The 22,940-nt window shown below is 39.8% G+C and overlaps 2 protein-coding genes and 7 non-coding genes across 10 annotated transcripts; all 9 read left to right on the top strand.

Moving 5' to 3' along the window:
• Nucleotides 1–714: 714 nt before the first annotated feature.
• Nucleotides 715–6,693, top strand: LOC119009481. Of its 2 annotated transcripts, none has more exons than XM_037080797.1 (4): nt 715–1,147; nt 2,829–3,042; nt 3,147–3,252; nt 6,139–6,693. In XM_037080797.1, exons 1-4 carry the CDS (start codon nt 881–883, stop codon nt 6,251–6,253), a joined length of 702 nt encoding a protein of 233 aa, XP_036936692.1. In that variant the 5' UTR covers nt 715–880; the 3' UTR covers nt 6,254–6,693. The 2 variants fall into 2 exon arrangements, with proteins under 2 accessions (XP_036936692.1, XP_036936693.1); XM_037080798.1 differs by having other exon boundaries at nt 722–1,147; nt 3,009–3,042.
• A 66-nt stretch (nt 6,694–6,759) lies between these two features.
• Nucleotides 6,760–13,136, top strand: LOC119009478 (alpha-N-acetylgalactosaminide alpha-2,6-sialyltransferase 1-like). The gene is made up of 10 exons (XM_037080795.1): nt 6,760–6,950; nt 7,083–7,117; nt 7,201–7,352; nt 7,615–7,777; nt 8,602–8,764; nt 9,928–10,066; nt 10,155–10,258; nt 11,558–11,641; nt 11,893–11,992; nt 12,508–13,136. Exons 1-10 carry the CDS (start codon nt 6,850–6,852, stop codon nt 12,715–12,717), a joined length of 1,251 nt encoding a protein of 416 aa, XP_036936690.1. The 5' UTR covers nt 6,760–6,849; the 3' UTR covers nt 12,718–13,136.
• Nucleotides 13,137–15,303: 2,167 nt separating this feature from the next.
• LOC119010469 lies at nt 15,304–15,419 on the top strand. Its single transcript, XR_005071979.1, has one exon. It is a non-coding gene; the product is annotated as a U5 spliceosomal RNA (small nuclear RNA).
• A 591-nt stretch (nt 15,420–16,010) lies between these two features.
• Nucleotides 16,011–16,126, top strand: LOC119010464. The gene has a single exon (XR_005071974.1). It is a non-coding gene; the product is annotated as a U5 spliceosomal RNA (small nuclear RNA).
• A 647-nt stretch (nt 16,127–16,773) lies between these two features.
• Nucleotides 16,774–16,888, top strand: LOC119010467. The gene has a single exon (XR_005071977.1). It is a non-coding gene; the product is annotated as a U5 spliceosomal RNA (small nuclear RNA).
• A 648-nt stretch (nt 16,889–17,536) lies between these two features.
• On the top strand, nt 17,537–17,652 carry LOC119010463. The gene has a single exon (XR_005071973.1). It is a non-coding gene; the product is annotated as a U5 spliceosomal RNA (small nuclear RNA).
• A 623-nt stretch (nt 17,653–18,275) lies between these two features.
• Nucleotides 18,276–18,391, top strand: LOC119010468. Its single transcript, XR_005071978.1, has one exon. It is a non-coding gene; the product is annotated as a U5 spliceosomal RNA (small nuclear RNA).
• A 536-nt stretch (nt 18,392–18,927) lies between these two features.
• LOC119010462 lies at nt 18,928–19,043 on the top strand. The gene has a single exon (XR_005071972.1). It is a non-coding gene; the product is annotated as a U5 spliceosomal RNA (small nuclear RNA).
• Nucleotides 19,044–19,711: 668 nt separating this feature from the next.
• Nucleotides 19,712–19,825, top strand: LOC119010470. Its single transcript, XR_005071980.1, has one exon. It is a non-coding gene; the product is annotated as a U5 spliceosomal RNA (small nuclear RNA).
• The last annotated feature ends 3,115 nt before the right edge of the window (nt 19,826–22,940 follow it).

Raw genomic sequence — 22,940 nt, 5'->3', positions numbered from 1 at the left:
AATCTGTCCAAGCTTTCATTTGTAGACATATATTAATAAGAGTGATGGACAAAAAATGTTGAAGCAAAAATGCAAAAAAAAAAAAAACAGGTTTTCAGCCTCCCTTCTGGTTTGAAATGTGAATTTCTGATAATTAAATACTTTTGTTTTGGACTGTTGGTCAGACAAAACAAAGAATCTCAAGTTGTCACATTGGGCTCTGGGGACATTTTTTTTTTCATCAAAAATTCAAATAATGAAGAAAAAAGTTAGATGACAGTTGAAAAAGTGGGTCCCCCAAAACAAGTCCCTGCATGACTGAAGCTAGAAGGGTGGCAGGGTCCGCCACATAAATGAAGTAAAGCAGTATGAGATCTTGTTGTTCTTTAAGGTCAGTTTGAGTTTATTTAGTTTGTTTAGCTCAATGAAGAGCTCTCTCTCCTGAAACTACACAGCGTTCCTTAACCCCTCCTGCAGGCTTTCAGACTGACCGGAAGGGGGCGTCCTCAGGTGATAACAACTTCCCTGTGATTGTGAAAATCCTGATTTGACTCTGTCGTCCCTGCAGCTGCGGGCCACGAGTCATGTCACAAACCATCTTAATCTCAGAGGCGGCCAACGCTCCTCTGATGGGATTAACAGGAAAAGTGAGGAGCCAGGCACGTTGCAGGAAGCCGTGGCCGCCACACCTGACGTGTCTGGCAGTCCTGTGAGAGGAGAGGGAGGAGGAGGGAGGGGGCGGGGCCGGAGGATGTGACGTCACGCGCCGGGAGACTCGTCCATATCCCGTAAGTGCTGCTCGTTAACGCTGATGTTTAACGAGGATTATCACAGGGCGGCGGGGATGGACAGCGTGTGAGCCAGGACACAGTGAAGACGAGCGGAGCCCCGGACACCAGCCATGGAGCTCACCTTCATTCTCTCCGCTGCCATCTTCACGCTGCTCGCCATCGTGGTCGCCACATCGCTCCTGAACGGGTCCACGTCCTCGGCGGACTTCAGCAGCGCGCGGCGGTACTTCGGTTCCGGATCGGAGCAGCCGAAGCAGAACGGCCATGTACCCGACACCAGCAAGAAGACGAAGACGAAGCAGAAGGTGCAGGACGACTGGTGCGACCTCAGCGGCAGCTCACACGACCACTGGGATGTGGTGAAATCTGTGCAGTCAGTAAGTCAAGTCTGTTTACACACACACACACACAGCCATTGAGAAGGGTTAACGTGTGTTTGTTTCACTGTTTGACCAGCTAAATCTGTCTTAATCTGCGTTTACTGGCTCTCCCTCCCCACTCAGAGACAGTTTGCATGTCCAGTCAGAGCAAAGAGGAAGCAAGTAATCCTCGAGGAAAAGCTGCAGGGCTGGAATGGAGGAAAAAAAAAAACCTGCAGAGGAATCATGAACATGTGTGTTGTAATGTGTTAATCTTATGTAAACCAACATCTGAATATGCATACTGATGATATGGTACATTTAGTGTAGGAGGAAGTTCATTTATTGGAGGAAAAACAAGTGAAATATCTCAAAATTGTACCTAAACAGGAAGTAACAGTAGAAATTCCACAATAAAATACTCAAGTCCTGTATTTAAAAGTACATAGCAGAAGTGCTCCTATATTTGATCATACGTATTATTGTTATTACATGTTACTCTCAAGCTACTGTTTTCAAAATTTCATCATATTTTTTATATGCAGGTTAATTAATAAGATGATCAAAATAGAAGTTAGTCAGCAAGACTTTCGATAAAAGTTGTTTTTTTGAAGCCAAAATGGAAGAAAATTCACAGGTTGCAGTTCTTTTTCCTCATTTATCTCACTCCACTATAAAGTTTGTACATTTTGGTTGGTTTTGGACTGTTTGGATGCCACAGATCAAGATATCTGAAGACGTCTCACAGGGATTTTGATTCCCTGTCAGCTGATCGATCAGTGGCATAAATAATAACTGGTAACTGTTGCTGTCGAACCAAAGGTTCAACCTTTACCTGCTGAATAAGTGTTGTGGAGTAGAAGTGTAAAATAGCATAAAATGGAGCTGCTTGAGTGAAGTACCCCAAAGATCAACGTCCCACTCAGCTGTGTAGGCGTGCACAGAAATAACTGAGAGCAGCGAGGAGGAATTAAGCATCTTTACTCTGTTGTCAATGAATAGAAAAGCAGCAATGCAGCTTTACCCTTATTTTGAAAAGGGGGGCTTTGGAGGAGCGACCTCTTCTCCACTCAGGCAGCTGTCAGCTTGACCCTCCTTGACCTGTTTTTAGCTTCTTAAAGGCCGGTTGAGGATGCATGAAGAGGGTCTTTAAAATTGAACAAAACAAGCCAGGGACAGGGAGATCAAATCAGCACCCAGGGGAGCAAAGTGTGAAAAGATAACCTCGGTCTTTCTACAGCACAGCTGCGCCAAGCGTAGGCCAGATCAGCATCCAGGAGAGGTGAGAAACACAGGTAACATGAGGAGTTAAATGATTATCTAAGGACAAACACATATTTCAGACCTGTAAGATGAGTGACAGTCGGGGGCTCCAGACTAACTTTTTACACCTTTTTCACCTGCATCCTATAGTATCCTACATTTAAATTTAATTTGATTGAATTTTTAACAGAAATAAAGGTGCAGATGAATGTTTTTCTTCATTATAACTCATTTCCCTGACGATTCACAGCACACCAATTGAGATAACCTCGATTATTTAAAAGTTACAAAGTGCTGGACAAACTGAAATACATAAAAATCATTAATTTCCTAATCTGACCTGCTAAATATGAGGCTCACAGGTGCAACCACTGGAAATGTTTAGTCGCACTGATGGTTTAATGTGTCGTCACCTGACCGCTTCGTTCTCTGACAGGAGGAGGCGCAGCCCCACGATCACTCCGAAGAGCAGGAGACACCAGGGGAGCACTCCTCCTCCACCTCCATGAGCTTAGACGTAGACTCGTCGTCCGATGCCTCCTCGGTGCGGAGCCGTCGGTCTTTCATCGGGCTCTCTGATAAGGAACTCCTAAAGTGTGCTTTCTCTCACCCCCAGACTGAAGGAGCCACAGAGAGCCCAGACATCAACGGTGAGCATGATTGAAAGAGTAGTGAGTTAAACTTCTGAAATATATACGCTGCAGATTTGTTGGTTCACGCAGATTTCTAATCAGCGTTTGTTCTGTTTCATCAGACAAACTGGAGCCAGATAACGACTGCTTGAAGTACATCCCTGGAAAGGCGCGATCCCACCACTTGGAGATGATGATGTCCACAGAGGAGCTGGAGGAGGAGCAGAGGTCAGTGAAAACTACAAATTTGGCGGCCACTTTCCACAAGTGTTAGGCTGGAGGAGGATTTTCAACAACCTGGCAACCTAAAACCTGCTCTTAACAAATGACGTGTTGAACATGATTTATAACAGGGTTTCAGACTGACTTTTTACACTGGTTGCACCTCATTTTTTCATGCAGATGCACCCAATAACACATTTTAATTTACTTTTAAATAATTTAATTTTGACCAATTTGTTGGTACATGTCCCTCTAATGCACAGCAAGATAGTACTCGTGGTTATTTTGCTCCCTGATCTGCTCGATGTCCCCCTCCGTTCTCCCAAGACAGAACAAAAATGTTTCCTTTGCCAAAGCTTCCCTGAAAATCGAAAGTTTCTATTTAATCAATCAAAATTTAAATGAAGTTCTGAGTGTTCCCACGTAGCTGCTCTAACCTCTGACCTGTTCTTGCTCCGTCTAATCTCCCCAACACTGTCTTCACGTGTGTTCGTGTGCTGTTAGCGTTTCACTCAGAGCCGTCCTCCACGTTTAGCCGCTGTGTCATCCGTTCTCTTCGGGCTAGACTGAGTAAGGCCAGATTGATTCTGTGCCAGGCATTAGCTGCAGGATGAATGACACGAGACTTAAGGAAACCACTCGGAACGTTTGGTGGCTGCTGGGTGACAAAAATGGAATACGAAGAACAGAAATGTGCTCTTATCATCGCAGGGTACTGTCCGACTTTTACTGTCTATATGAGTTATCCCCCCTCTTTATCAAAATGGGATCACTTTCTGGCCGTTGTGCGAAAACTATACGCTTTTAGCCGTGAAGCGACCGATGTAAACTGTGCAGTGTTGCTTACCTGATACCCACCCCCTGCTGCCCCCATTATTCCACATTAGATGTGTGATTCTCAGGTGTCACAGCAGGTGTTGATTGTCGTCACCTCTGTGATAGTGTTAGTTAATCCTCTGAGGACTCTCTTCTGTCCTGCCACAAGGAGGAGTCGGTGTAATGCACCAGTGGGACCTGAGCTGATGAAGGCAGGCGCCTCCAGAACGGTTCAGGAATAGAGAGGGTGACGGGAGAGTTGGAGCTTTGTTGTAACTGATGTCAGGATGATAGACAGTTGTGATTTGATCTGGGCAGCACTGCTAGAGGTTCGATATTCCTCATATTTAATGTGGAGGTGAGCTGACTAATAATCAACAAAACTGTTTATTAATAAATATTAAACAGGCCCCTCAATTCCATCAGATTCCTGCTGGATGTGTGGCCCGTATCTATTAGCTGTTTCTGCTGGGTGTGGAATCGTGTGTTGTTCTGCACAGGGGAGAATGATTAACTTTTACATGTCAGGTCTCTCAGGTGATGTTTACACCTGACGTTAACATCCGACTTTGGTTATCCAATCACACAAGGACCGCTCGTGATCCAATCTCACTTCCCCACTCTATATGCAAGTAAACACTTGCAGAGCTTGGACAACAGGCACAATGGTTTTTACTGTAATAAAGAAAGAGTTTATTGTATAACATTTGCCGAATTTACAAGAAGGCTCAAAAAATTAGAAGTTTGTTGTAGACAGTGTTTCATGGAGTTCATGAAGTTTCTCTGAACCCGGCAACTCACAAACTTTAGAGATATTTAAATGGAGTCTTGGGACATAGAATAAACCTATATTTGTTGCTGAAATTTCAAAATCTGTCAGAAACATACTTAAAAACTGACACATTTCACAGGAAAGGAAACAACTTAATGTATTGCATTTGATGCAGAATTTATAAGAATACCAAAAAAATTAAGAATTTGTCATGGACACGGTTTCACAAAGTTTATAAAGTTTCTTTAAACCCAAAAACTCATGAAATCTCAGGTTTTATAAAGGGAGTCTGGGGACTTCTCTGTAGACAACAAAGAAGAAGCCTGTGGTTGGACCACGTAAGCTGCATGTTGATGTCAGGTGTAAACAGTGTCTGAGGACACACTTTGTCATGTCAGTCTCTTTCTTGTTGCCTCCCTCGTCTTTTAGTCATAGTGTGACAGTAAAGATGGCGTTTTGCTGCTTTTGTGCTTCTAAACATGTTCCTGCGCGATGTTGAGTCTTTTTGAAAATTGAATGAGATCAGAAACTCTGAAGAGACAAAAATCCTGCACAGTCTTGATCACTTGATCGCTGGACTTTTTCCTCCTGGGGCCTTCGTCAGGTAAACACTTTGAAAACTCCACATTTAAAGAAATGGTTTGACATTTTGAGAATTATGCTCATTTGCTTTCTGGAGGGCAGCTCGGCCAAAAGATTGACACCATTATCAAGATCAAATCCAAAAGTTGCTTGTTATCATTTACTGACAGATGTGCATCCGTATTGCCCTATGTCCAGTTAATACTCATTTTAATCAAATATGTAATCAGTCGTCAATGACAGTCCATTTCTATACATCTTTTATTAGTCCAGAGTTGTAACTAAATCTTAACTGAGAGACTATCAGGGATGCAATGATAAACCGAACGTCGCAGTATCTCTGTATCTCTATTTGAACAGCAGAAGATGAAATCATACTTCTCAGACCCGCCCAGCTCTGCCTCTGATTGGTTGCATTCTCTATATTTCACCCAACTTGTTAACTCACAGAGGAGCTCTGATGATGTTGGTAATAATACTGCTCGGGGGGAGGTGAGGGGGGTCCGCTACTGGTTGCTGGCGGCTGGCTTGTTTTATAATTGTACAAAGTCCAATCATTCATTGTCAAACACAACTCATGGCTACTCTTTGTACAGGTGTAGGTCATGGCTGGCTACTTTTATTTTACCATAGAAGGAAAAGCACATCAGACATCAGATTAAATCATTAAAGGACATTGTTCAAATCATTTTTTTTTTTTTATCTTTGCTCTGTCTTCCCAGGGTGCAACGCGAGCAGCTGGCCGCCATCTTCCAGCTGCTGAAAGAAAACAAGGAGACGTTCGGGGACCTGTCGGAGGGAGACATGGAGGAGCAGCTCCGGCTCTACTCCATCTGAGTCTCCTCTCTGACTCGCCGCATTGCCATCCAGCCTCCGATCGCACTCTTTACCCCGAGCGCTACTGAAAGACTTTAATAAACTCGTTCACAGTGTTCCACACGGCTCTACAGTCCACTCAACAAGCATCCTTTTTAATATGACTTCCTTCGTTTGTTGTTTTGTGTTGTTTTGTTGCCGTCCCGTCTACATGAAGACCAAAGAAGCTGGACTTTTCCCAGCACAGAGCAGGATTATTCTAGCTGCAGAAAAAGGACTAAGAGGGATTACATTAGTTTTATATTATAATAAAAGAAGAAAATGTTAATTTATTATGTAACTTTTATAAAAAATTCAACATTGTTATCATTGAATCTGTAACAGGGACAAAATCCTGTAAAGCTTCATCTGCAAAACGTCTCCAGGGTTGTGTAATAAACCACTAATGCACCATTGTAAAAGGCGTGTGTGTTTCATTGTGTACTTCTGTGTCAGTAAATGTAACAGCCCAGCCCATTCACTCTTTATGACAAGAATCTCATGTGGCTTTTCAGCCGGAGCACAAACCGCAAACACACTCTGTTTCATTGATCCGCTCACACCTCCAGTTCTTGGGGATGGTGCTCCAGACCTCCAGGATTTTTACTTTGCTGCTTGTGAGCATAGTTGCTACTGTATTTTTAGTTTTATCATGGGGACGTTTGTCAAGAAACATCAGGTAAGTTGTATTTATTCCAGGGAAATGTTAACATTTTTAATCAGTTGCTGATTCTGTTGATTTTTCCTGTATATCAGCACAGTTCATTTGTGTTGCTTCTGCTGCTTTTTTGTCGAATTCTTTCCATGTCAGCTGGACCACTTTGGCAAGAGAAGCTACACACAGAGGTGAGACAGTTTGCTTGACTGTGATAACACATTTGGGAATATAAAGGGAAATTCAGCTCCAACTTCATCTGTGTTTACAACAGCACAAAAAGCAAAAACTGACCAAACGACAGCGGCCACGCACGCCGCCGCGGGTGAGACTCCCATGCCCATCCTCTCCAGAGAATCCTTCAGCAAGTTTCCTCAGTGGGACTTTGAGGATGTTTATAACAGGGATGCTCCACCCAGACACACTGTAAGCATGTGATGGCAAGATTTAAGTCTGGTCTCAAAAGAAATGTGTTAGTTTAGTGGGAGTGGGTATTTGTGGCTTGTGTCAGCATATTCAGTTGTGTGTTAAGTCTGTTTGCCTTCAGCTTTAGTGCTTTTGCTCATCACTGTCTTTATCTTCCTTACATTTCATTCAGAAGACCTTATTTTATCTTCATCAGACAGATGAACAGGATGAAAATCACATTTTCTATAAAACCATTCCATATTCTGTCCCACGTTCTCAGGCGTGTGCTCAGTCTGTACAAAACTCTGAGGACGAGAGCTTCAGGAAGGCATTTCTTCCCAACATTCGCCTGTTTATGCACAAAGACGACATCAACATGAGCGAGTGGAACCGACTTTCACACTTCAACAACCCTTTTGGATTTATGGGATTCAAGCATGACGGTGGGTGATGTTTGTCTGTGTGAGACAGACACCAAGTGAGTCAAGACTGTTTCAGTATGTGGTAATCAGTGTGGTTGTGTGGTTGCTGTGCACAGTGTTAGGGGAGTCTGTTTCTGTCGTGTGAAGAAAAACAATGTGATGCAAACTATGCTTGAAGAAGAATTATAAGATAGAAGTCATAATTATGAGGAAAAGGGTCTAAGTTATGAGATAAAAAGTCAAAATCATGAGATGGAAGGCCACAGCCACGGCCGAGGGAGTTCATTAGCTGAAGTCAAAGATAGCAAAGTGTAAGAATACATTTTAAGTTATACCTTTGAATCCTGGCCATGTCTTACACATAATATCTTTAACACGTGAAAGAGAGCGATAAGCCCACAGAGAACCCTCACTTGAATATCAGCAGTTTACAGAGCTTTTCTGGCATCCTTCAGCTCACTGTTTTGGTCCCATGCCCACAATTGTATAGTTTTGTTTCACCCTCAACACTCTGATCAGCGTTGTGTCCAGATGCAGCAGGCTGCTGTGCCTAAACCCACTGTAGCTACTGCCAAAGAGCAGACAGACGGGCTTACTTACAGGCTGGTGAACAGAGCAGAGCTTTGAGCACCTAAAAAAAAGTGGAGACCAAAACAGAGCTCACATATTGGACTCAGGCAGACTGCTAACACTTTATGAGTGACAATATGTTAATGTTACGCCCACCAATCATATTCAGACTTGATATATTGTTAATTTGAGAATACAAAACACTTCTACAAACACATATATTTGTCATAAACTATTTTGCATCTTGTGTTTTGTTTTCCTACGTTGGTCTGCAGACGTGATGGCTTCAGTGAAGTTGATCCCAAAGCCAAAGGAGCCCCTGCTGGACACAAAGCCAGGCGGTGACGGGTGTGTGCGCTGTGCTGTGGTGGGCACTGCGGGGATCCTCAATGGCTCTCGAATGGGGAAAGAAATCGACGCTCACGATTACGTGTTTAGGTGAGAAAGGAGGCGAGAACAAGCCTGTCGACGTGTCTTTCTGCTGTTAGTTTAACTTTTCTGTGTATTTAAAAATATTTACTTTAATCGTCAGTGTACTCTACACAGTCCATTGCTACACTTTCTGTGTTCTCAGGAGCCTTTAACATCAGGTGAACCATGAAATGCTGAATGTTGGAAAGGAACAAAGTGTTGCGTATGTGCACAGATGCTTTCTTGTCATAACATGTTGACCAAAGCTACAGTAGCTCCCTCAGTGTCACCCACAGGCTTCACAATCTAAAACTGTTCGAAGAAGTCCCCATGTCTTTAACTTATAAAGCATGTAAAAGAAATAAATATCATTGATCTATTCCCTCTGATGTTGTATTATGAAGTATTGACAGCAGAAATGCTTAAAGAAACATAAAAAACAAATTAATACATTTTTAAAAATACTAAAATAAATTGTGTAAATAATACATAAAGAAATTCATACATTTGAACTAATGACAAGTATAAGGAGGTCGAGAAAGAGGGCACAAGTTAAAAAGGCAACCTGATGAACTCATAAAGACACCAAAGTTTCACAGGGCCAAATTTTCCTGCATACATACAATATTATCATATGTGTTAAGGATATTGGCCATTATTAAGATAGTTTCATAAATGGTTTATGAAGCATTTTGTCAATTAACGAATGTACCATTTTTACTTTATGTTTTTCTCCTCTGTCAGAGGGGATTTTTTCAGACCCAGCTTCTGAGAGTTGCTGCATCGTCTCACACAAACACTTTACTCAATCCGTCTTTAACTGTCTGGCGCTGCGTACTGTAATCAAATGACTTGGTGAAGTGAACAGTAAACACAGACTGACTGACGTTGATGCTGCAGATGAGTTTTAACCAACCCGGAGCTATGAGTCCACTTCCACACACCTCAATAATAACTATACCATACTAAGTATTATATTCCCCATATTATAACACCATATCTTTTGACAACACTCAATACAGATGTGCTTGGATAACCTGTCTTTTGATCAATGGCTGTTTGACAGTCAGAGTCCTCCATCATAAACCTGACTCTGACTGTTTGTATCATATCAGTTAGTCTTGAAGTTAATGATTATTCAACCACATGTCGATTCTATGAGCCAGTTTTATGATGTGTTTGTGCTGCAGGATGAACGGTGCGGTCACTAAGGGTTATGAGGAGGACGTAGGAAACAGAACATCTGTGTACGTTCACACGGCCCACGCCATCACCAGGTCGCTGAGTCTGCTCAAGAAGTATGGATACACATCCACCCCCAATGACGAGGTACTCAAACTCAGCCGGCAGTAATGAAGTAATGTTTAAACCCCACGCATACAAACTCCACTCATCTGTCATCTGCCTGTTCCTGCAGGGTATAAAATACGTGATGATTCCAGAGGGAATGAGGGATTTCTATTGGCTCGAGGGTCTTTTCAAAGGAGAAAAAGTCTCAGCTGGACAATATCACAACAAACAGTGAATATCAACTCACTCTCTCCATATATATTATGATAAGAGGGTAAAATGCACACAGAGATACACTTATACAGAATGTCTAAAAAACTAATATATTTATTTTCAGTCCAATCATTTTACCTGTTGATTACTATATTAGGAGGATGACAAGCAGGCATCAGGTTGTACATTACATGGAGTTTAAGATACAATGTCCGCTCCTTTGTGGTTCACTCAAAAATCAGGCAATTTAAACTCATACTGTGTGTGGAAGTTTGATAACGTTGTTCCTTGTGCACACTTCACCTTCTTAAAGGAAAAGTTCACCCAAAACCACAAATTCTGTCCTCAGCTACTCAACCCCAGGCCAATGGAAAGTCAGGTGAAGTTTCATAGTCCACAAAACATTTCAGGAGCTTCGCAGCAAAACAGAGCTGCAGCATTCTAAGACACAGCTGAAGTAGATGGGGACTTGTTTCAGAAATTTAAAAAAAACAAAAAAAACAAAAACAAAAACCAACAGAAAAAGAGCTCGTCAGGCATCATCCAAGCCCCCTTAAGCCCAGTACCCTCATATTGATTTGGAAAGACATTCTTTACCCCCTTCTTTAAGACAAAATCCCGTCTGAAGATTAACCACATATTGAGGATGTAAATAAAATCTCTACAAAACATCACCCATGACTGAATTTATATTTTTGGGTGAACTTTAAGAGGGACTTCCCTCATCATGTTACCGCTCGTGGTGGTGGTGTGTGGAGTCTGTAATGTGCCACTGCAACAATAAGAGCCATTTCTGTTGTTGAATTACAATAAACTAAGAAATTGATACATATTATAAAAACCATCATACATTTGTATTGTTAACATTTGTATCTGAATAATACATTTTGAAAAACCTGAATACATTTGATACTATGTGTTTGGACTGATTTAAAACATGTATGTATGTAGTAAAATGTCAGTGTTTTAGCACAGAAAAGAAGATAATAGCCGTGTTTAATTTACTTTTAAAAGAGGGTAAATGGAGGATAAAAAATGTAAGTGGTCCCCTCAAAACTCAATAAAGTGGATCATTACCTGACATCTTCAGACAAAACTGTGTATTTAAGTGCTGACAACCTCCCACATGCTCATAGCTGCCAACAATAACAAGAGCAGATTAAGTCCTGAGTCATCCCAACCAAATTGTAACTTCAGTGGCAAACTTCATCCTCATTTTGCCACAAGGTGCAGCACAGACAAGAACTAACAAAGCCCACTTTTCATCACAACATTCTTTCATAATCATTATACTGACTCACGTGTTTAACCCTCCAGGCCGAGGATGTACTACGGCGGGCAATACAATGAGAGCCGCTTCTATGTTCTGCACCAGGATTTCCTCAGATACGTACGGAACAGGTCGTCCTCTTTTTAATTTTTTTTTACTTATTAAGACAGATAATGATAATAATGATAATAACTTTACTTTTATAGCGATTGTCATGCACAGATAAATCCCTAAGTGAGGCAAATTAAATTCTCAGGTCGTTTACAATCTTTAATAAAGCTGTGGTCATTTAAATTGAATCACTTTGGAGTCTGTAGTTTGACTTGTCACATTGGTAAAAGACTTTTTTAATGTGTGTTTCTCATTGTTTGATGTCATTCAGGTTCTTAATGTCTGCTACTCTGAACACTTCATCCTGGGCAATGGTCAGACCGACCAACGGGGCGTTCACTCTGTTCCTGGCTCTGCACACCTGTGACATTGTAAGTTAATATGACTTGTCAACATGTTATCAGGAGGTATCCACATCTAGAGCCAGCAGGCGATTAGCTTAGCTTAGCATAAAAACTGGAAACAAGGGAACATAGCTGCTCTAAAGCTCACTAATTAGCATATTATATCTTGCTTGTTTACGTGTTTTACTTGGGGTTATGTGTCGTGTTATCTTTTGGGACGGGTGCAGGGATTTTTCAAATAGTTCCAAACACCACACACTGTCATTGCGATTTCAGCCTTTGAGATTTAATGTGTAAATTAGTGAGCTTTATGTGCCGATTGGAAGATTTTGTTACCTTTAGACCGAGCCATGCTAACTGTTTTCCCCTATTTCCAGTCTTTATGCTAAGCTAGGCTAATCACTTGCTGGCTATTGCTTCCAATTTTTCAGACAGACACTCAAGTGGTACCATCTAATTCTCGAAAAGACACTGAATACATTTATTTCTCTAAATGTTGAACTTGTATTCAAAGCTGTTCTTAATTGTCTTTCTCACTGCAGGTGTCAGCGTATGGATTCATGACTGAGGACTACAAGAAATACTCTAACTACTATTTTGAAAGGACTGCTAAAACAAGTGTTGTTTTCTACCTCAACCACGACTATATCCTGGAGAAGAATCTGTGGACAAAACTCCACAACAGCAAAATAATACGGCTTTATCAAAGAGCGGACTCAGAAACAGGGACAGAAGAGCTGAAGCCACACTGATACACTGAGGATGGTAGTAACGGCATCAAGAATCTAGGTCATTTTATATTAGAAGAACATATATCTTTGTTATTTTTATTTTCCTTTTTTGGAAAACCAGATGAGGTAAATTTATTTATTAACAAAAACCAAACCCAGTTTACGTGACGCTGCCCTGATTAGGTTTGTGATAAAGGGCTTGATATGGTTTATACCAGTTTTTTTACGGTTCTGTTCAACTACTTAAAGGGATGGGGTGTGTCTGACTCTCTTGCTAAGGTGTTTTTTAACCTTAATAAGCCATTTTAAAATGGGATTTTGAATGTTTTCTATTATTCTTTTTCTATTCTTCTTATGGAGTTTATTATTTATGTTTTAAATCGGCTAAAAATAGTTCCTTCTCTTTGGTGTTTGTTTTTTTAAGAAATTCAGCTTCACAATTCTTTCTCTGTTATACAATTCTTTGTTGTTTGTTGGTTTTGAATGACGTGTCTCCATACCTACTGGTTGGATTACCTTAAAGTTTACCACAGAAACCTTTGAGACATAATATAGTCTCCCAACAATCTTCAAACCCCAAATTATTAACTGGATTCTGGACGTCAGGATCGGCAACATAGTGAGAAGGAAACTTAGAAATGTGGATTTTTAAGAGCTTTCCCTTAAAGTTATTTAATCAAACAGCACCATCTGCTGACTTATTAGAGCTACTACAAATAACTTTATCATAATGACATTATGATTCTTTGACGCAGGAATTACAAATATCTAGCCACAGCTCCTCTAAAGCTTTAAAGTTACTGGAAGGCCGAATATGTTGTGTTCAGACAGAGCTCTTGTAAGCTGTTTGCTCCTGCTCTCACTCTGTATGCTAAGCTAAGTCAGTGCTAAATTGGTGATATACAAATAGTCTGACTCTGTATTTAATATCTGAAAGTAAAGATTCACTATTTTTGGTGAACCAAAAGAAATACGTCTTGAAATAAAGCCTATGATACGATAAACGAAGTTACGGGGTTCCGGAAGGGTCATAATTACTGTTTAGGGCACAGAATCCTTAAGGGTAACAAAACACGGTGTAACACCTGTGCTGCAAGCGGCTACGAGCTCTCGGGAGCACAGAAATAAATTAAAATGATTGATTAAATATCCATAGCGAGAATTTTTAACAACTCATTCGAAAGCGGTGTTTTTAAGTGACGTAATTTTACGTTTTGGTGTGTTTTTGACCGTTTTGGGGTGAGGCCAAAGGTCAAGCAGGGGTCAGAGGTGAGTGAGTTAGTTAGCTAACGGTTACTATCATCATGGCGGATTTAAGGAGAACTGTCATGGAGAGCAGGAGGGAAACTTAACAAATTGAAGGACCGTGAGAGGAACACAACGCTTCAACTGCTGTCATTCAAGAAGAAGACCGTTTAAAATAACTTATCTAAGTGCAATTATCTAACTCGTCCTGCGTTTGGAAAGAGGATTTTACTCACCTTTTGTCAGCTTTTCTGCGTCACATACCTTCCCCACAGGTAACGTTACGTCTCCCTGTCCTACTTGATGTAGAGTTATTTCATCTGTACTGTTTGTGTTATTGTTAAACGTTAATGTAGAGTGGGCTAGCAAGTTTACCTGAGTTGTTATTGTGGTTTTAGTCTACTGACACTACTCATATTTCTGTCATCCTCGTTTGGGTAAAACTCGAGAAAACGGGTATAAAAAAAAGTGCTCCGGACATGCTTCGCTTTTAATTGTGCTTTTGTGACGCCTGGTGTTTTTATGTAGTTCTAAACATCCTTGAAATTTAATGGAGGCAATAGAAATCATGATAATAATAAACGTTAATCATATAGCACCTTTAAAAACAGTGTTTCTTTCAAAATCAGGAAACTCAAGAAGACAATATTACAGAATAAAACACTCAACAGTCAGGCCAAACATAAAGAAGTGTAGTCTAAGGTGAGACTACACCATTACAGCCATTACAAGTAAAAGGAATAATAAGGGAGGGATTAAAAACAGACAAATAGACTAAGAGCAGTAAAAGAAAGATGGAAAGATAAAAGCTATATAAAAGAAGTAGAAACAGTATAGAACTCGTATGTGGTTGTAGTTTCATCCCCCCATCTGATTTTTCCTCAGGTTAAGTTCAGCAGTCACCACAGGGCGTCGTTGTTCTGCATGAAATCTGCAGGTTCTCGTCCATCAACAGCCAGTATACGAATCATATTATTATTTTTTTTTTCTTAAAAAAAACACCTTATAAAGTAGGTTACCTTCGCTGCTGCAAGCATGTGTGCCAGGTGTACAACTTAAGATAAAATGTCGTTAAAATTAAATAAATCATACTGGACCATAAAAATAAAATCAATCATATGCTCACGAAGTCCTGAACTCCCAGCATGCCTTGCGTAACAGCGTGAAAAGTGGATAGAAAGTTGCGTTTCAAGCGTCACAGTTAAACACTGCAACGTAAACATTGATCTGCACTGTTTTCGTCCACAACATGTGATTGTGTTGCGTTTTCTGATGTGGCGTTAACAATATATTACAATAAACCAGTGATAAAGTACATGTCTCCGTGAAAGTGGTCGTCCTCTGTGTCTATGTGAAGGTAGATTACTCTGACTTCTCTTCAGATCGTACAAATCTTTCGCCTTTTACTAAAGATTTCCGTGGAGAGGATCACAAAGAGTTATACTCAATTTTTTGATGCCCTGCTTTGTTGTGGGGCTCCCTGAAATGTCAAAAAAACAAGATTAAAATCTGAAGTATGTGATGTATGGATACATCCAGGTATGTCTGTGGGTATCAACTTCTGTATGTGAAAATCAGTAACTTTCCTTAAAAATCTTAATTTGTTGTGTGTCCTTACTTGACTATTGTTCTGCTTAGAGTGTGTGTGGGTCTTCACCATAGCAGCGCAGTCTTGGTTTTTGATCACACGATTGAAATGAATTAATTGTGAATCACTAAAACAGCTGAGGCACTGATGATAAGATTGTATTCTACATGATCCGGAAGTAAAAATACATTCCCGTCATGCCTTGCACCGTTTAACCAGCCCCCAGAGTGTAGTTGTCGCACATGAAGTCCTTAACTCCCAGCATGCCTTGCATCACCCCATTAAAACTGGATAAAAAGTTGCGTTCAAGCGTCAAAGTCAAATACTTTAACGCAAATCACTGATCAGTACTGTTTGTGTTCACAATGTGAGATTGTCTTGTTTTTTGTTTTTGTTGTTTGCTCTTGTATCAACAATACACCAGTGATAAAGTGCATGTCTCCGTCAAAGTGGTCGTCCTCTTTGTCTTTGAAGGGGTAGATTACTCTGACTTCTCTTCAGATCGTACAAATCTTTCGCCTTTTACTAAAGATTTCCGTGGAGAGGATCACAAAGAGTTATACTAATTTTTTTGATGCCCTGCTTCATTGCGGGGCTTCCTAATATGTTTAAGTGCAAAATATCAGCGAAATTATGAAGTCATGTGTCTGTAGAACGTGAAAACCGATTGTACCTCACGTCTCATTTATGTGGTCGTGTCCATGTCTGCGATTTACCTGTAATTATTGTTATCACTACCTCCTATTGACTATTAGTCTGCTTGATCCCGTGTGTGTGCGGGTGGAGGCCGGCATTTTAATGTAAGATCTATCTGAAAGTGAAAATACCAACACGGCCTAGTTTCCCATATTTAGCAGTACAGTCTTGCTTCTTCTTCGCAGGATTGAAATTATTTAATTGTAAATTACTAAAACAGCTGCGGGAGCGGTGTTAAAATTTTATTCCACACGACCCGGAAGTGCCAACGCATTCCCGTCATGCCTTGCGCTATCGTCGAAAGTGGTCGCACACGAAGTGCTTTACTCCCAGCATGCTTTGTGTCACAACATTAAAACTGGATACAAAAATAGCTGCATTTCAAGCGTCACAGTCAAACACAAATCTGCACTGTTTGTGTCTACCACATGAGTTTGTGTTGTGTTGTGTTTTGTTTTTGTTTTTTTGCCTTGGTACCAACAATACACCAGTGATAAAGTACATGTCTTCGTCAAAGTGGTCGTCCTGTTTGGGTCTTAGAGGCTAGATTACTCTGACTTCTCTTCAGATCGTACAAATCTTTCGCCTTTTACTAAAGATTTCCGTGGAGAGGATCACTAAGAGTCATACTCAAATTTTTGATACCCTGCTTCATTGCGGGGCTTCCTGATATGTATAAATACAAATTGCCACCGTAGCTGTTTAGTTACATACGAGTAGGATGTGGAAACCTGTTGTACCGCGTGTCTCACCTATGTGATCGTATTTACGTCTGTGATTTATCTCTGATTATTGTTGTCACTACCTCTTATTGACTAGTGGTCTGCTTGATCCCGTGTGTGTGCGGGTGGAGGCCGGCACATTAATGTAAGATCTATCTGAAAGTGAGAATACCAACACGAACTAGTTTCCCATATTTAGCAGTACAGTCTTGCTTCTTCTTCGCAGGATTGAAATTATTTAATTGTAAATTACTAAAACAGCTGCGGGAGCGATGTTAAGATTTTATTCCACACGACCCGGAAGTGCCAACGCATTCCCGTCATGCCTTGCGCTGTCGTCGAAAGTGGTCGCACACGAAGTGCTTTACTCCCAGCATGCTTTGTGTCACAACATTAAAACTGGATACAAAAATAGCTGCATTTCAAGCGTCACAGTCAAACACAAATCTGCACTGTTTGTGTCTACCACATGAGTTTGTGTTGTGTTGTGTTTTGTTTTTGTTTTTTTGCCTTGGTACCAACAATACACCAGTGATAAAGTACATGTCTTCGTCAAAGTGGTCGTCCTGTTTGAGTCTTAGAGGCTAGATTGCTCTGACTTCTCTTCAGATCGTACAAATCTTTCGCCTTTTACTAAAGATTTCCGTGGAGAGGATCACTAAGAGTCATACTCAATTTTTTGATGCCCTGCTTCATTGCGGGGCTTTCTGATATGTATAAATACAAAGTGCCAGCGTGGTTATTAAATTACATACGAGTGCTTGTCTCACCTATATGATCGTATGTACGTCTGTAATTTATCTCTAATTATTGTTATCAATACCTCTCATTGACTAGTGGTCTGCTTGATCCCGTGTGTGCGTGTGAAGAGGGGTTGGTGGAGGCCGGCACTTTAATGTAAGATCTATCTGAAAGTGAGAATACCAACACGGACTAGTTTACCATATTTAGCAGTACAGTCTTGCTTCTTCTTCGCAGGATTGATATTCTTTAATTGTAGGTTACTAAAACAGCGATGTTAAGCTTTTATTCTACGCGACCCGGAAGTGCCAACGCATTCCCATCATGCTTTGCGCTGTCGCCAAAAGTGGTCGCACACGAAGTGCTTTACTCCCAGCATGCTTTGTGTCACAACATTAAAACTGGATAAAAAACAGCTGCATTTCAAGCGTCACGGTCAAACACAAATCTGCATTGTTTGTGTCTACCACATGAGTTTGTGTTGTGTTGTTTTGTTTGTTTTTCTTGCCTTGGTACCAACAATACACCAGTGATAAAGTACATGTCTCCGTCAAAGTGGTCGTCCTCTTTGTCTGTGAAAAAGCAGATTACTCTGATTTCTCTTCAGATCGTACAAATCTTTCGCCTTTTACTAAAGATTTCCGTGGGGAGGATCATTAAGAGTTATACTTAATTTTTTGATGCCCTGCTTCATTGCGGGGCTTCTTGATATGTACAAGTGAAATAACTAACTTGAGTCTGGTTTATATGATAAACCAGGTCACGCACTGCTTTATATCTGAATGATGATGCACATATCTGCGATTGTCCTCTTATAAACCAATACTACGCGTTCCGTCATATTGACTTTTTTCGGTTCCATCCCATTTGTGTGTGACTGCGAAATATTTAGCAGTGCAGTCTTGCTTTATTGATCACACCTTTAAATAATGTCATTGTGAAATCGATTTTATTCTACGTGACCCGGAACTACATTCCCGTCATGCCTTGCGCCGTTTAATCTGTTCTTAGTTGTCGCCAAAGTGCTCAATAATACCCAGCTCGCACACGAAGTGCTTTACTCCCAGCATGCCTAGTATCACAGCATTAGAAACACACGCATTTTGTGCTGAACATAAATCAGCACTGTTTGTATCCACAACATGACAATGTCTTTTTGCTGTGATACCAACAATGCACCAGTGATAAAGTACATGTCTCCTTGAAAGTGGTCGGCCACTTTGTCGCTGTATGGGTAGATTACTCTGATTTCTCTTCAAAGCGTATAAATCTTTCGCCTTTTACTAAAGATTTCCGTGGAGAGGATCATTAAGAGTTATACTCAATTTTTTGATGCCCTGCTTTACTGCGGGGCTTGCTGCTGTGTTAAAATGTAAATTTTCAAGTGATTTACTAAATCGAATACGCCGTATGAGTGAAATCGCATCGCATTATGCGTGTCATCCGAACGACCATACACGTCTGCAATATATATATATTTTTAATTCCCTTATTTACTGTTTTTCTACATGCTCCGATATGCTCTTCAAACCTCAACAATAGGTGCACGATGTGTGTGTGTGTGTGTGTGTGTGTGTGTGTGTGTGTGTGTGTGTGTGTGTGAAGGGGGGGCAGGTCGGGGGCGGCACTTTCCGAAACTTAATAAAAGATTTATCTGAAAGTTAGAATACTAACACGACCGACTTGACGATATTGAGCGGTGCAATGTTGCTTTTTGTTCGCAGGATTAAAATTATCTCAGTGTAAGTCACTGAAACGTGTTAAAACTAAGAGTTTATTCTACGAAGCCCGGAAGTAAAAACGCATTCCCGTCGTGCCTTTCGCCGCAGTACGAATTGTCATCTAATGTAACGTTTTAAACCGTAATGTTTCCTTTACATCGGAATCCGAAAGTGGTTTATCCCCGTGTTTTAAGTTAGATATTGTGTTTCTGGGATGAGTCAGTGTACATGTTACATTCAACCAGCACTTAAAGTGTTGTTGTCGCAAATGTGGTCCGTCTGTCTGCCGACAGTAGAGTAGATCACTCTTGCTTCACTTCAGATCGTATAAATCTTTCGCCTTTTACTAAAGATTTCCGTGGAGTGGAGCAACAAGAGTTTAGCTCAATTTTTTGATGCCCTGCGTTTGTGGGGCTTCCTATGACTGTGAAAATCAAAACTAAAGCTTATGAAGTAGAAAGATATCAGAAATGTATGGTGATTGATATATAGCTATTATACATCAGTTGCACATGTGAACACAAGTCAATGTAGGTTGTTTTTGCATATTTCAGACTACATATACTCCTAGACAGACAGGACCTATGTTTATGCACTCAATTATATTTCAAATTTTTTATATTGCATGACAGCGGGGCTTAAGCATCACCATCCACAATGAGATTCATTAAATCTTTATATAATCCAGCACTGAAAATAATGGATAAGAAGTCCATCTGGTCGCTTTACCATCAGATACTCAAAAGACACAATCTACTTAGCTTTGAGAACTGTACACATCAGTGTACCAGTAGTCTTACCTCGGAGCCTCTTTCCGGATATATTCAAAGATGAGACAGTAACAGAGGAGCACATTGAGTGGCAACTGTTAAACCCAATCGTATATGTAAATTCAGATGATCAGTTTTCTACATAAAAATCTGTTAACTCTGGAATCAACTGCAATCAGACTAACTCAGATATTAAACCTTTCACCACTGGCTAAAAGCAAACCAAAGCTGTGCCCATTTTTGCCCTCTTGTGCTTTGATGTAGCTTATATGTGTGTTGCTGTAGTGTGCTATGTGTCTTTAGTTGTATTGTGATTTTATGATGCTGACCATTGAAAGCTGTATGTTTTACGTCTTACATATAAAACCCCAACTAGAGACAAGAGTTGAAATTTAACAATAGCTATAAACACAGTGCAGCACATCAGTTAATTCTCCATATATAGGTGCATAGCAAATGTTAAACACATACAGTAAGATTAAAACAAAACAATTTAAACCCACCAGATTAAACTACCCAACAATATAATTGTATAAAAAAGTTATACATAGGTCTGTTTCAAACTGCTCTGACATTACAAGGATGCTTATATGTTAATGCATCAATAATAATATATCAAAATGGAAATATTTATAAACTCTGTATTTGTGCTTCTATTTTACTTAGCATGTACTTAAAAGTGAAATTTTAAACAAAAAAAACTTGTTTACTGCCAGTTTATGCAAAGGAAGTGAATATTTCTTCCACCACAGCTTCCGTAATCTAACAGTTACATTTTAGATAGATAGATAGATAGCTACTTTATTGATCCCGTAGGAAATTCAAGGAGTTCAAGGAATTCATTTTGGAGTTCAAGGAGTTTCCCAGTCAACTAATTTTATCACAGTTTAGTCAACCCTTCTGAATTTGTTGGAACATCTGTTGGACTACAGTCAAAGTCACTGCTTTTGAGCTGAATACAGTTAGTAACAGTCAGTGAGTGAGTGAAGCAACAGTGTAAATGAGTGTGTTATTCTTCATCCATGTAAACAATGACTAATGTAAAAGGATAATTAAACTACTGTTCTGTATTTATCACGTTCTTTTTTTTAAAGATTTACCTGTCAGTTATAAGGAAGGCAGTCATGAGTATCGGTAGTTCATGCCGTTCCCATCCTGTGAAAACCACAGTGTTGAAGTGTTGAAGCATGGAGTGTTTTCTCCTAGAAAATGTTCCTGCTCTTAATAAAGCTAAATTAACAATTTAAAAACCCTCTGAAAACAGGTTTTTGAAAAGTTGACTTTGGAGAGATAAGTGGTTCTCACAAGTCATGTGTCCTACAAATATATGATGATCTTATTAAATATGATGCATTGCTGTGGATTTAACTACCCAACAGTAGATGAAGTAGTTTAAATGAACTCAACCTTCAACATCTACAGCAGGAAAATGTAACATACACATTAATGCAGCCCTAATATAAATCCTTTAAGTAAATTTAGCTCATAATACTGACATATTTTACATAAGACATGTCTTCAATGAAGGACTCTTACTAAGATCTATTACATTGGAATTAGTACTTTTACTTTATTATTTTTCAACCACTAAATTAGTATCCAGTGGTATAAAGTAACCTAATGCATTACTAAAATACAGTATTCCAAGTTTTATTTCTAATTCCTGTACATATCAGAGGGGAATATTGTTCTCTGAACATCATATTGACAGCTACAGTTGTATTGCAGATTATTATTTTACATACAAAACACAACTGTGATCATACTCCAAAATAAGAAACATCGTTATGATGCTGATTAAACTATCCAGCTGTAAATAGATAAAGGTGATAGAACAAAGCTTCACCTCAACCAGCTGCAGTATTAGAAATGCTCTGAGAGGAAACATTATGTGCAGGGCTCCAACTAACACTTTTGTCATTGTCAGTTAATCTGCTGATTATTTTCTAGGTATATCCATTAATAAAGTCTATAAAATGTCAGAAAATAGTGAAAAGAAGGTATAGGCAAATATTTTTTGTGTCTTATAATCGAGAAAGTTATTAATTAAATAAAAAATGCAGTACTTTGGCTCTGATGCAGCCGTCTGTCTGTGTCGGTAGTTCCCACTCTGTGGCCTCACTCAGCATCTGCCCACGACTGTCTGATTGGTGACATGTCACGAGCGTATCAACACTGAATAATCAGAATCTGCAAAGTCACTAGTAACTGAAGTTTCAACAAAATTAAGAGGAAATAAAGTTGCACTGTTCCCAATATCAGCCATCAGTCTTCCTGATTAATAATAATCAGTATCAGTATACACCCTGACAAAACTATATCAGTCAGTCTCTCATAAAATGTGTCATCAACTGTCTTGTTTTGTTTCACCAAGCGTGAGCAATATTTAGTTTGAAATCATAAAAGCACAGAAAATCAGTAAATGATCACATTGGAGTTGATCAAATCAATTTTATTTTGAGACATTATTGCTTTGAAAATAACATGATAAAGCCATTAATTGATCATCAAAGTAGTTGCTAAATTATTTTTCTTGTCAGTCAGCTAATTCATTATATTTCACTGTTATTCTGTTTAATACATACTTTTCCTACTTTTTCACTAACGACACTTTTCTACCTTGCATTTGAAGCTACATTTCTAATGCAGTACCTGTAATGGAGTATTTTCATGATGTGTCATTGCCACTTTTACTTCAGTAAAGGGTCTGAACACTTCCTCCAGCACTGCCAGAATGAAATATCATGTTGTTTGTTTTGTT

This window comes from Acanthopagrus latus, chromosome 20 (assembly GCF_904848185.1).
Source record: "Acanthopagrus latus isolate v.2019 chromosome 20, fAcaLat1.1, whole genome shotgun sequence".
Taxonomy (NCBI): Eukaryota; Metazoa; Chordata; class Actinopteri; order Spariformes; family Sparidae; genus Acanthopagrus; species Acanthopagrus latus.
This window is presented reverse-complemented; position numbering and strand designations above follow the sequence as displayed.

Excerpts from the sequence above, each read along its gene's own strand:
- LOC119009478 (XM_037080795.1), top strand. The coding sequence starts at position 6,850 with ATGGTGCTCCAGACCTCCAGGATTTTTACTTTGCTGCTTGTGAGCATA. Across the intron at positions 10,259-11,557 it reads GGACAATATCACAACAAACA|GCCGAGGATGTACTACGGCG; the intron begins GTGAATATCAAC and ends TTAACCCTCCAG. Across the intron at positions 11,993-12,507 it reads CTCTGCACACCTGTGACATT|GTGTCAGCGTATGGATTCAT; the intron begins GTAAGTTAATAT and ends TTCTCACTGCAG.
- LOC119009481 (XM_037080797.1), top strand. The coding sequence starts at position 881 with ATGGAGCTCACCTTCATTCTCTCCGCTGCCATCTTCACGCTGCTCGCC. Across the intron at positions 1,148-2,828 it reads TGGTGAAATCTGTGCAGTCA|GAGGAGGCGCAGCCCCACGA; the intron begins GTAAGTCAAGTC and ends GTTCTCTGACAG. Across the intron at positions 3,253-6,138 it reads GAGCTGGAGGAGGAGCAGAG|GGTGCAACGCGAGCAGCTGG; the intron begins GTCAGTGAAAAC and ends CTGTCTTCCCAG.